Source organism: Anser brachyrhynchus, assembly GCF_964034855.1.
Source record: "Anser brachyrhynchus genome assembly, chromosome: 2".
Lineage (NCBI taxonomy): Eukaryota > Metazoa > Chordata > Aves > Anseriformes > Anatidae > Anser > Anser brachyrhynchus.
The window spans coordinates 154,092,730-154,106,486 of record NC_137695.1 but is presented as its reverse complement, the minus strand read 5'-3'; the positions used below and the strand labels follow the sequence as shown (position 1 = coordinate 154,106,486).

General features: G+C 39.3%; 1 protein-coding gene across 4 annotated transcripts in view; it reads left to right on the top strand.

Annotated features, from left to right (window-relative positions):
- The window catches only part of ZFAT (zinc finger and AT-hook domain containing), an 89,505-nt gene extending 87,445 nt beyond the window's left edge, over positions 1–2,060 (top strand). For 2 of the 4 annotated variants that reach the window (XM_080579028.1, XM_080579029.1), the window contains exon 16: positions 847–2,060. In XM_080579028.1, coding sequence (XP_080435154.1) covers positions 847–1,086 — 240 coding nt within the window. In that variant the 3' untranslated portion in view covers positions 1,087–2,060. The remainder of the gene's footprint in view (positions 1–846) is intronic. The other 2 variants (XR_013946173.1, XM_080579030.1) reach the window with 2 other exon arrangements.
- The last annotated feature ends 11,697 nt before the right edge of the window (positions 2,061–13,757 follow it).

Below are 13,757 nucleotides of genomic sequence, written 5' to 3'. Positions count from 1 at the left end.
GCATGTGTAAAAATTTACCCAAAAGAATATTATTTTATCATTAATACTTGTAAGAATGCATTTCCTACACGTGACTTAGTTTTTGAATGTGCTGTTATTGGTCTGGTGCATGGAAATATCTGGATGGGGTGAAGAATTAAGATCTGTTCTTGAATCCTAGTGAGTACTGTAGTCTAATAATTCACAAATAGTTGCTTGAAGTTCTTTAAATTTGATATGAAAATATATTGCATTATTTCTTTCAGAAAAACGTTCATTTAAAAATCTGCTATTTTCAGTTGCTACTATCAATATCCTTTCAATAATGTAAAAATTGCTGCCTTGCAAACGGGTGTTAAGGAGATATTTCATTAACACATTTCACCATTTTTGTTTAATAAAAGTCCATTGAGTTTAGGTTACAATGAGTATTGCTACAATGAAATTTGTAGTTCAATGAGCTTTAAAATAAATTAAAAACTGGGGACTCTAAGTGTCTTTTCATGTGGTTTTAGACGTATTCTCACATCAGTGATACTGGAGGAGCTGTTTGACTTCCGATTTATTTAAATAAGATTGGTTTTGAGTGAATGACTGGTGAGAGGTTAAAGCTGTTCCCAAAGTCCTGTGTTTCTGTAGCTTCATAGCTCTCCATGCATATAAATGAGATGCTGAGCTACTGCTGTCAGTATTTTGTATGGCTATACACTTATTCAAAGTGATCATTACAAATTCTGTGTAAAACTGATATTTTCTTTCAAAACTGCCTGATTTCTAATTTCTGTGCTGTGTGTGCATTAATCATCACAGTACTGGTTATTTACTGGAAAAGGTGAAACTTCTGTAACCTCTTCAATTTCTTCTTAGGTAAAAGAAGAGGAGCAGTCAGCCAATCACACTTTGATGATACAAGAGACCCTGCAGCAGGCTTCAGTGGAGCTGTCTGAACAGCATCACCTGGTAGTCTCTTCAGATGAAGTGGAAGGAATTGAGACAGTGACTGTCTATACACAGGGTGGAGAGGCTTCAGAATTCATAGTTTATGTTCAAGAAGCGATGCAGCCCGTAGAAGAACAAACTGTGGAACAATCTGTGCAGGAGCTCTAGAGAATGGTGTTAAAAGGAGACGGCTGCCTGATCTGCCAAAGCCAAAACTTTCATTTCTTTTCCTAACAAGACCAAAAACAATCAAGCTGACAAATGTTCAGATTATGTGTGAGGTGAGACCGTGCTACTAGATCTGGCTTGATTGCATCAGTAATTCAGAGATTATGGACAAAACTTCCTTGGATTTTTTTTCCCCTGGAAAAAAGTACATATTTTGAGGAATAAGTATTCATCCTTATTTAAGACATCTGTCATTTGATTCCTGTAAATATCCCAAAAATATTGTCTGTTCAAAACTGTGCTATACCACAATAGAAAAAAAAAAATCTATAAAGGTAGCTAGAATGTCTAGAAAACTCATTCCAGTTCATCCCATCTTACAGATACTAAATATGTGTTTGACTTCACTGGAAGCAGGGATTTTTTTATTTTTTTATTTTTGTAAAATTAGAAGGACTTCTTATTTTTGAGTATATGCTTAGAATGTGTTTGCAGAGTTGTGGACCTAACCCAAAGAAAGGCTCAACATTTAGAAATATTCCACAGATGGACTTTCATTTGTGTTTGTGAGTTGATCATTTGGGAGATATTTAAAGCCATATATGATAATTTTGGGTACCAATAGCATAATTATTTTTTAAATAATTGGATAATGATAACTTTCCATCCCACCTGTCCAGTACCATATGATGAAACCAAATGTTTGTCAACTCAATGAAATGGTCTTCTGTTTTTAAGAAAAAGATATATTGAAATGATTTGTAAATTCTATTAAAGATGTATGTTCATATGTTTTAAACAAATGTTTGTAAATATGACTGTGTGAAAGAACTTGTACAAAAAGTAAGTAAATATTGACCAAAATTTAGATATTCTTAATTATGCATGTATATAGCTCCAGATTTTTCTTCATGAATCTTGAATTGTTTCTGATTTAAATATTTTTAAATTTGAGCTATAAAAGTTATTAATTAATAGCAAAATTGTCATGTTTTCTTTTAAGTGTTGACTTCCTTTTCAAAGCTAAGTAGAGAATGCTGTTTTGCATTGGCTCTGACAAATTATTCCTCCAGTCAGTAGTTTCTAATCAGGAAAGTAGTGTAATGAAAACTAGGAGGAATTTTTTATGTGACTGAGCTTATTTATGGGCATTTTGAGTGGACAAGTGAAGAAAAGCTTTTAAATGCATTGATGAAATGCAGTGAGTTGGTCGTCTACCTCTTGTAATTCTGCTGGTTTTTATCAATGTGATACAAAATCAGGGTGCAAACATTTAGTGTTAGCTTCTCCCTTATCTGTGGTGATAATAAATTTACATGTCCCAGGGACGTTTGGTTTGTAGGACAGAGACCTTTTTGCCATTTACTCTGTAACTGGCTGGGCCCGGTCTCGAATGTCAGTGTTGATTTCAGTAAACTTGCCTAAAATGAGCCATGAAGTGTGTGTTCAATAACAATTGTAACATAGAAAATGATGCACCAAATGTACCAACTTGATTAATCCGCAACAGAAACTTGGTTTTGTAATTACTGCTTAACATTTAGAGTTGATTTGCAATAACAACTTTCTAATATCTAAACGAGAAGAAAACAGTCTCAAATGGTTTTCTTAGAATTTATTGAAAATAGCCCAATTGCTATTAAGCTACGTTTGGAAAAGCATCAAAAAAGCATCGTGATCGTATGTAGTAACAGCTGTGTTCTTAACATAAAACCTTTCTGAGTCAATTCAGTAATGTATTTTATTATTACCTGGCAGTGGGGCGAAAATGGAAAAGTATTTTACTATATATCACTCAAGAATTCTGAAGTAAATTATTTCCAGAGAGACTCAGTACTTCTGTCTATATGAGGTGTGTCTGTACTTGGAGGAAGGGTTAGGTTTTATTTATTTATTTACTTATTTTAATTCCACTAAGTCATAGCCATGCTTACCTACTGTAATTTAAGCCTTGACTTGCTTTTGTTGTACAGCACTGGAAGTACCATGCTTCCTGCTGTGTTGGAAGAAGAAACTTCAGTTCATTTTACTAAATTTTACGAATTCATCAACAGATAAATTAAAGGATGAATATATTTATATAAAACAGTAGGTATTCTGATTTTAAAGCATAAATATTTGTGTTAATTTTCTGTAACCCTTTTGTTTTAGAAATACTTTTCAATTCAGGTGCTTTCTTAAGTTAACATATGAGGTGTAGGAACAATTTCTTCATGGAGAGGACAGCCAAGGATTGGAACGGGGTGCCCAGAGAAATGGTGGTGTCCCCGTCCCTGGAGGTATTTAAGAGACGTGAGGATGTGGCACTAAGGGACGTGGTTTAGTGATGGGACTCGGCAGGTCAGGCTGGTGGTTGGACTTGATGATCTTGGAAGTCTTTTCCAACCTAGATGATTCTGTGATTCTAAGTCAGGAAAGATTTTGAGCTGCACTGAGTACAAATTCTTGCCACCATAATTACGTTTTCATCTTTCTAGGATATGCAACTGTAATATTATGAGGAGATAAGTGCTTCTTCTTGAACGTAAGTCACTGAACTTCACAAAATGAATGTCCAAAGAATTGTCTGTCTTTCAAAAGCAGGTTTCTGAAAGGAAGAAAACGGAGAGCTTTGTCCATACCACTCATTTGAAGAGGCCCCAGCTGTTCCAGTTTTCTTTTGTCTGAATTGGGAACCACCAAGAAGGTAAGAATTAACTCTTTTGCATGGCAAGGTCTATTTCTGTTATCACCTAAACAGCACAGATTGTTTTCAATGTAGATTCAAATCCTTTTATCCAGTTTCTTTTGCGAGGATTAGATGACCTTTCCTGTTCAGGGGAGACGAGGAGTTATGGCTTTAAGTTAGTTGAGTAGCTCCTGCTTCTGAAGATTATACATTCTTCCCCACACCACTAATTTTTATTAGCATTTGCTACTCTATGCAGTCTTCTGGTTTTCCTTTTTGACAGCTGAGGAGTTATCCTAGCTTTAGGCTAACACTTAGCAAGTATTGCTCTTTAAAAGTTTATGCATGCGCAAATCGAGCAACTGGGCTAACTGATGTGCAGGGCTAAGAACACATCAAATGGTTCCTGGAATGTGTTGAGCACAGGGGAGATACGTCTCGGAATCGTGCAAAGATTTTAAAAAACGGAAGAAGGAAGCTGCAAATAATTTTAGTGGCAATGAGGTCTTATTTAATGAAGGGCAAGGATGATGCTTGAAGCTAATCCCTCCTTGTGTTACAGAATGGAATAACCGTCTGTACACAGAGGGGAAAATGTGAGCCTTGAAGGACAAAAGCCACAGGAGAGGGCTTGGGAATTGAGTGTTCCAAGTCTTGTTCTTTTCCATCTCTTTCTAATTAGTTATATCCGTAGAGACTAGTTTGTCTTTCCTTAGTAGAGAAAGAGGATGGGATGTGCCATCCTTTGGCAGATGGTTTGTTTTCTGTGGCCAGTTGTGGTGCCCCTTGATCCCAGCACCGTTGCATGATACTAGTGATCCTGCTTTTAACCTGCTTTTGTAGCATCCTGGCTTACATGGCACTGCACCAACAGGGGCTTTTCACTGGACCTTTATCACTTGTCTGGAACGTCCATGGGATGAAAAGAGAAAGGAACTGCATACTTCTGCTCTGTTGATTTACCTCAAAGTTTGGATTATACGAAATCCCAACTAAAGAGTACAACAGATTATAATGTTAGACTGGTTGTTCCTACTATAATAAGGAATAACACTCCTTATGTAAATGTACTTGAAATAAATGCTTTTAATGTCACTTTTTAAAACAAGTTTACAGAAATGACATTGCTGCAAGTTTGAGATTTTCAAAATGTTTTAATGAATTTCTTTGGAATAATCTTCTAAAGTTTTAAAGTTCTGAGTTCACACACAGTATCCTGGCAGTGCCATATAGAATTTAGTCATACTAAAAAGAAAATAAAAATGTTTTCACATTCCAATAAATTTGCTCACCATGTGGATGTGCACTTTACAAATTTCGAAGAAACAAACAAACCAAACCTGCCTCTCAAGAATAAGCATGTACAGTAAACACCGTAGAGAAAGGAAGAAAGTACTGGAAATAATGTTACAACACACTCAAATTTTCAAAGAAATGAGTTCTTATTGGGCAGAGAATTTGGTATATGAGGGATCTTTGTGAAGCTGTGTTTAACTGTAGAATCAGGATTTGATTTTTGGCTTGAGCTCTTCATGCCTGCCCATGGAAGAGGTTTGTCATTTGCTGCACCAGCTTGTTGAAACTTCAGTGAGGTCCACTGAGATGTGGAAATTGACTCAGGAGGAAGTTTTGAGTACTTGGCCCTTCTGAACATCAAACTCTAGGGATAAAAGCACACTGAACACCCAAGTCTCACTTCAGGAGAACTTGTTTCTCAAAGTTGCACCTAATTGTTCATGGAGGTAGAAGGACTGTCAACCACTCTTATGCCTTGAAATACAGCAAGCCCTGCCTAAATGTGGGGTTTTATTTCTGTAAGAACAGTGACGTTCAGCTGAGACCTCTGCAACTAGTATTGAATTGGAAAGAATATTGATTTTTATTTTGCCATTCTTTTGATGTGAAAATAACGATGATTGTTATCAGAGTGCACGGAGTAGAGTCGAGTGAAGCAGATGCCGTACACAAAATTACAGAGATTGTTTTTCTTTGGTTTATGTTTTGTTGATGCCACAGTACAGTTCCTGCCTTTTGTAGCCATGTTTGAGCTGTATCTGAAATTTTAATCATGAGCTTGTTTGCAGACTGCATCATTAGCAAAAATGCACTTTCTTTAGGTAATGCTGCTAAAATGCTGCTAATACAGTCTTTGCTCCTAACATGACAAACTGCAGATGTTCCTTTCCCTTTTATAATCTGATCACAGTGAGGTTACTGAGTTGTACCGCACATGGCTTGACAGCTTCTCAGTTTGCATTTCCAGCGTTCGCATCATTAGCGGACATCATTTCCATCAATAGCAGCACGACTGCATTTGTCTTTTGTTCTTCCTTAAAATGAGGACAACTTTTCATCCTGGAAGACTTTCATGTTCACTTAGAGTTATATTTTGGCACGTCCTGAGAGCATCAAACTTGATGTTACGACATGAATATGTAGTATCATCTTCACCTCGGGAATAATTCCACAAGGTGCAGGGAATTGGTTAGGTGATCTTTCATGTGTCCCTGCTCAACTCGCCTGTGTTGGGCTTCAGTGATTACAAGCAGCACCACACATTGCGAAGGGCAGCGCAAATTGCAGAGCCATTGTTGTAGGTTCCTAACAAAAGCTTCTGTTCGAGTCTCCACGGTCACTCCTCGAGGTGCATGAGGCAGAGGAAGGAAAGCAACGCCTGTTCCTCTCTTGCTAAACGCAAATGGATAAAAATGCTCTGCTAATAGGTGAACGTAATTCCTCTCAGTCCTATACAAAGCAGATCAGTGCAGACTCACCGTCCCAGAACGACTTCTTTCTGAGAAAGAGATACCAGCGACCAACCTGATCACCTCTCCAGATTAACCAGCCAGAGGAGAAGGAGAAGGGCTTAGTGTGATGCAAGAGTGGAACGATGGGATGTCATTGAGTGAAAGAAATATTAGGCCAAATATTCCGATTCATTTCATGGTGAGGAGAACTATTAGCTTGTAAGATGGTACCTGAAATAGTAAATGCTTCTCTTCTTGGGATGCTTTATTATTGTCCTGACTTGAAATACAGCCAGAGAGTGGGACTGCTCCTGGTGGGAAGGGTAGGGCAACTGACCTCAAAGGTTCCTCTTACACTTCGTATTTCTAGGCGTTTCATAACAACAAAGGAGAACAAAATGACCTGTTTTATATGCGGAGCTACACCTAACAAGGATGCTTTAGAGAGGATGCTTCAGAGAGCTTACTCTGAAGTAATTGATGGGATGGGCGCCGATGGGCTGTTAAATAAGAGCAAGAATGCAGTTTACTTTTTCTTATGCCACTTATTCATGAAAAGTCCAGTGCAGGACTTGAAATGAGTGGTGGTTGCCAATAAAATATTAAAACACAAAATAAACAGTTCTGACAATGCTATAAATGAGTTTTTTATTCTCTATAAAACATTTTTACAGTCCTCTTTGCTAAATGTGGATGAAGAGGGAAACTGGAGTCAAAACATCCCACAGAATTTGGCTGGATTTTTCCAACGCTGTGAATTTTTCTGAAAAGCTGGAAATAACTTTATCAGCCTAGGTAAAATAAAAAAGGATCAAGAGATTTTCAGTGTTTTGGAATGAAATCAAAGAGAAATTTATAGAGCAAGCTGCATTATAATTTTTTTCTTTCAGTTCAAGGAATCTTCTGGAAAATAAGGGGTCATTTTGTGTTATGCACCCAAAATGAGATGTACCGTAAGTATATTTTACAGAATCACATAAGATCTGTAACACTGAAGCTGTAGGAGCTACTTAATTCATAATATTCAATATTCTTTATGGGCTAGCAAAGGAATACAGGACAAAATATCATCATAGATTACAGAGCCAGTCAATATGTTTACAATTTGTTTTGGAAATACTCCCCCCCCCCCCTTTTTTTTTTGTTTTTATTTTAGCTTTGAGAGCATTTAGTTTTCTGCTAGCATTGAGACTGAAAATACTTTCTGGGCCCTGAAAGCTGGATGTACTAGGGGTATTAATAATAACATACAGACCTTTTTTTGGTGCTACACAGCTTATTCAAATCCATCTTCAAATGGTTTTAATCAAGTATTTCCTTCATCTAATGGTAATTAAATGAGTTTCAAGATATGATAGAAAAGGTCCAAGTCAAAAAATCACCATGTCATTGGAAATGAAGTAACATCAGTTTTTACTGAAACAGCAATATTTTTAACAGCCGCGTGGAGCCTGAATTTAGATCATCCCCAGAGTATGTGAAAAGTACATTAGTAAATAAGTGGGAAAGTTTTTGTGGCTGTTGTGATAACAAGTTCTGTGACACACCTTTTCTTTGAATATATGATTTACAATGTTGGTGATGACACAAGTGTTTGGTAGTTGGCTTTTTAGTTTATTTTGGCTGAAAGCCAACCCCCGTAGAGAGGTGTTTTGTGTTAGGACCAACCAATCCAAGCTGCCAGAATTAGAATTTAGGGAAAAAAATAAGAGAACATTTTGCCGATGAGAGTGCTGTTCACTGGTGTGACTGGAGTCCAAGTGGGAAGTAAATAACCCCAGGGTGATTTTACAATTTCAGACTGGAGAAAGAATGGAAGTCAAATCAAAAAATTAAATTTGTGATCATCTTGTCAGTCTTCATCATGAAACAAGCTCAGAACTTGCAATACACTCCTGAATTTCAAGGGGAAAAAAAATCATTGCTGATTTCGATTTGTGGGTTGTGTTGTTTCATCACAACAGGTGCCTGTTCATGGCTCAAGAGAAGTAAGGGACATGACAAATGCTCAGAAATACCAGTAAATTGTAATCCCCTATTGTAAAAAAGCCTGCATGATCTATCTCCTATCTTTAACTCTGGATTTTGAGGGTGTGGGGGTTTTGTTTGTTTGTTTTTGTTTTTATGTTTGTCTTATCTCTTGATCAAAGGTCAGTTATTTACCCAGCTGAAGCAGCCACCCTTCCCTTGCCATAAAGGTAGCCAAGACAGTGACATTCTATTTAAAATTTGGTTTTACTTATTCGGATTCAGACGTTCGGATATTTGAAACCTTTAAACAATGAATTGCACGTGAAGCCATGTCTACTTAGAGTTCAGTCCCTCTGGAGCTTTCCTTTCCTCTTTGATGCTTCCAGCACCTTGGGTGTTGAGTTGAACTTCTGGGCACTAGCACGGTGCAAGAGCTTGCTCCTACACCTTGCAGCGTATGCACGTCCTGCCGGCACAGCTGTACTGTTGTGTGGGGTCAGGAGAGGCTGGGGACAGTAACACCTGAAACATCCGCGCTGACTTCCTGAGGCACTACACAAGGTTCACCTTTGAACCTAGCGGTGTTCATCAAGACAGCGTGGGCCTCAGGTGCTGCTCTCTTCCGTTTGCTGGAGGCTACTCCAACACCAGAGGTTGTGTACGAGCTCTCTCATCCACGCCGAGGAAACAGGAGCATTAATCTAACCCCGTACCCTCTCCTTGGGTCATACCTGAGGGTTTTGCCTCATCCCTCTGCTCACAGAGCTGTTGGGCACCCTTGAGGAGGCCGGTGACTGTGAGCATTTGGGGATTTCGCTTCTACCAACCACTATGGTTAGCTGTGGGAAAAAGTGCAATGGGGACAGGATAAACTCTTTACACTATATAACTAAGGGTGGGAGTGCCATGGTAAAATGTTTTAAAGTTCTGTATTACTTAAATTCATTTTTATGCTGAAAAAGTTCATTTCCCATGTGCCTGAATAATATATTTTTTTTTCCTGGCAAAAGGACTTAATGCTGACTTAACAGCATCTACATTAGGAATGTGATCCGCTATAGCTCTCTTCCTTAAGGCGTGATTTAAAAAAATAAAAATAAAATGGAAAACAAAAGCAAAAACAGACAAAAACGCAAACAAAAAACATGGACAAAGCTCTAGATAATGTACTTTAACCAGTCTCAGTGCTTTAATTTGCCTGGATCAGAATGGGAAAAAATAAAAAATAAAAAAATTGCTAGCTGACAAAAAATTTAAATGGATATGGACTTTTAGCAGAAAGTAAATAACAGAGGGACTGCCACAGTGATTGTGTTATGGTTTTGGTGTTTAGTCTAGTACTGTATTTTATATTGCTTTTTCCTGAACCTGCAACAGAACTTCCAGCTTTCCCTGCAGTGCGTTAAACTACAAAGATGCAAGATGTTAATTCTGAGAAAACTTAGTGTTTATTTAGCCATATGTTAAAAAGAGGAGGCAGGGTGAAATCTATTCCTGATACTGCATACTAAGCAAGATGCACTATTTGCTAATTTTATTTTATTTTATTTTATTTTTGGCTTGCCACTGGAGGCTACAGTCTATCTGCTAGTGGCAAGCCTTAGCAGATACCAAGAGAGGAGCGTAACACCAAGGCAAGCATGAACACAGCCTGCAAAGCCACATGTAAAAGACACAATACTTTCAAAAAGTCCAGACTTCTTGTAGCGTCACAAGAAGGAGAAGCATGTCTTTCTTTTAAAAAGAGTTATGTGTTTAGTAGCAAAATTCTGTATTTACACTATCCTATGGGCAAGCCACCAAACTCCTGTCCCCATGCCCATTCTTCAAAGCAATCAAAGTGTTTTGTCTTAAGCTACAAGATTTTGCTTTTTACTTTATTCTGTCTTTTCACGGCCCAGTTCATTAGCTGTGAGTGCTGGTACTTTATGCTTAAGTTGTTCCTCAAAGACCTGAGGGCATTGAGTGCTGCGAGGCATCAATAAGGTTTCTACGCTAGATGTCAGAATGTCCTATATCACAGCTCAGCGTAAAGCCAGATTGTCATTTAATTGCGTATTTCCCACTTGAGCCAAGATCCATCTGAACTGGACGTTTGTGCTTATTCCCTTGTGCTATATATTCGGCAGAACGCGCTCACCGCTTTCACTATGCGCCCAGAGCTCTTGATGCTCTTTTGTTATGCTGAATATGTTGGTCCGCTTTTCAACCTTTGTTCAAGACAGCGTGCTTTATCCAGATACTCAGAACTGTAAAAGGATTCTCTGTATTAAAGGACTTCACTTGTTCTGAGACGATAGATCCTGCTTATAAAACAGAAGGCGCTAAGACTTAGATACTGGGTGATTTACTGCATGCTCAAACCATTTCACTAAGGCTGACACCACAAGGGTATATGAAATTGTGCTTAAATCACCCTCCCGGTGATTTAGAAGGACTAGTTAAATACCTGATTTAGAAACTAATAATTGAGCCTATGTGCACTGGCAATTATGTATGCGGTAATTGCACGTGTTAGGAGCATGTATCATGAAAATGGGAACCAATGGGGTTATACTGCTCCTCGGGAGGCTTTAGAGGTGGAGAGGAACAGCTAGAGTGGTTAAAAACAAAATTAGCTATGCATAGCTAGAGATTTTAAGGCATCAGCACCTGAACAACAGGACTAATTCTCCAGTGCCAATGAACCTGGGAGCTCATCGCCGCTAATTGAGTGTTCAACAGCTCCGTGCCTTCAGGTGGGAGCTGGGCAGTAATTCCTGCACTCCTGGCACACCGGGTGACCGGAGGACTCTGGCACTATCTGGCACATGAGATGAAGCTGCTGTAAAAATAGACGCAGAACAGTTTCTCAGGACTTGCTGACGAGCTGCGCTGCCAGTTTCTCAGCATCCAAAGGTCGAGTCTTATTTGCATAAGGCAGAGCATCGCAGCAGCTCTCAGCGCAGGTAGCAGCCCACGAGGATCCCAGAGAGCTGCAGTGAGTTTTGAGCTGGCTGCCCTCGTGATTGCTGTTTTCACGGTGTCGTGGGCAGGGTCTGAGCTTCTAGGAAGTCAGTCCAGTGAAAGAGGCAGGTGAAAACTTTCACCAGTAACACGTACATCATCTAGCAGAAATCCACAGCTGGTAAAACGGCATTTCTCCCCAGATGTAACTGTCTCTTACATTCAGTTACACAAAACTTGCAAAGCTTATCTGCTGCCTGGAAATAGTGTTACAGTCCTTCTGGGTTACTCTTGCCATCCTTCTTTGTCATTTGGAGGATAAAAATAGCACAGGTCAACCCAATATCATGCTCTAGCTGGTGACAGGCAACTACAGCTTAAATAAGGTTGCAATTTTGCAGTTCCTATAGATAGATAGATAGATAGATGAATTTTCAGTAATCTTAAAAATGAAATTCAGAGGACAATGATTTTGAAGATTAAACAGAGTGAGATGTCCAGGGCTGGTCTTCAGAGGTGAGGAGTATTTGGCATGCCCTCTGAGGTTTTTGAATATCATGAAGTATTTTGAAAGTCAAGCAGTATGTAACACAACCTGGGCTTCCACCAGTGACAGAATCCAAAGTTATTGCTTCAGGATGGTGGCCTCAACGAGTCCTAGTTCCTTCTTTCTTAACATGGTTATCAGAGTACTTGCCTACATCGTGACTGCTATAACAGGATGCTTATCAAATCTACATAACAAGTATTTTGGAAGCTGGGATCAACACTGAAAATGCCATGTGTATTTTGGAAGCAGGTCTGGATGACATTTTGAATGTTGACCCCGGCTTCCAAAATATTTCTGATGTCTCCAAAATAAATAGGATACAACTCAAAACAATCAAGTGCAAGGAAGAAGGAGTCATCTGTGCGACTACTGGTTAGGGGCAAATGTGCTATGTAGAAGCCGTACAGCAGAGGACCTGCATATGGTACTGAATCAGAAAGCACTGCTAGAAAATTGGTCTGAAAAAAGGCAGAAGTTATCCCAAGATGGATGGCTTTCAGGGTCCTGAGGGCACTGCTAGGCCTTAATCACAGAACCACAGAATCATCTAGGTTGGAAGAGACCTCCAAGATCACTGAGTCCAACCTCTGACCTAACACTAACAAGTCCTCCACTAAACCATATCACTAAGCTTAACGTCCCTGACAAGCTTTTCCTGGGACCCTCACCCACACTCTCCACCCATGGATCTGGGAACCCAGTCCTACCCCGAGCTCCTACCCCCAGCCTTGTCTGCCACTGTACCTCCTGCCCTATATCCTGTTGTTCCTCGCTGTGTTCTCTAAATGAACACAGGACTCCCTAGATTCATCACCTGCCTTGTCTGGGACAGCTGATGGACCCCGTTATGAGCACCCGACTTTTCCTACACCGTTGAGATCCTGTTGGACTGCGGGGTGATTGATAAAGGCACCGCCTGAGCTGGGGTCTCACTTGGCTTCTACCTCAGCCCCACTAGCTGGTAACTTGTAAAAGCCGCAGTGTGATCCTTCTGAGTGCTCGGCGTTGTGTGTCCGGTCCTAGGAACTGCACTTGGGCACTGCTGTGGACTGCCTGGAAGAATCCAGGGGAGAACAGATGTTTGGAGGTGCAGTAAACATTGCCTTTCAGGAAACACCACTGGAAGGCAAGGGGTTGTTTAGGAAAAAGAAGAGAACAACTGGGTACATTTTTCCTGTAAGAGCTTCCCACAAAGCAGTGAAGTTCCTATAAAGAAGAAGGTATCAGTGCAGTTTGCATATATGCGATGAGAGGGACAAGAAGAAATGAGCTTAAATATCAGGAAGAAAGATGCAGAACAGACATAAGAAAAACTTCACAGAAGTGAATTTTTTGGGAAAGGGTTTCGTCAATGCAGAGCTTCAAAAGCAAGCTGGACAGATCTACTTAAGTACTGTTGATCCTCTGAGGCAAAAGGAGAGGCTTTATGGCCTCTTAATGTTAGAATCCAACTTTATCAAATTGAATAAATCAGACGGACTTGGTGTGTGACTGGAGCTTGTGAGTGCTTCTGCCATATGAATATTTAGGAGTAATCATCTTGATCATTTAAGCATGCTCTCTGTGGCCTTTATGGAGCTGTAAAGCACAAATGCAAGTCAAGCCAAGTACATCTATCCCAACTTTGTTATATGCATTTGTAAATCATTTGAATGTTGTTTTCCTAAACACTTTTTAGGTTTGTCATGCAAAGCTAGAACTTCAATTCTAAGCCCCAAATTAAGTTTTTTAACATAAAAATGATCATAGAGTCGCAGAATTGATAATTTAGATTGGAAAATACCTCTAA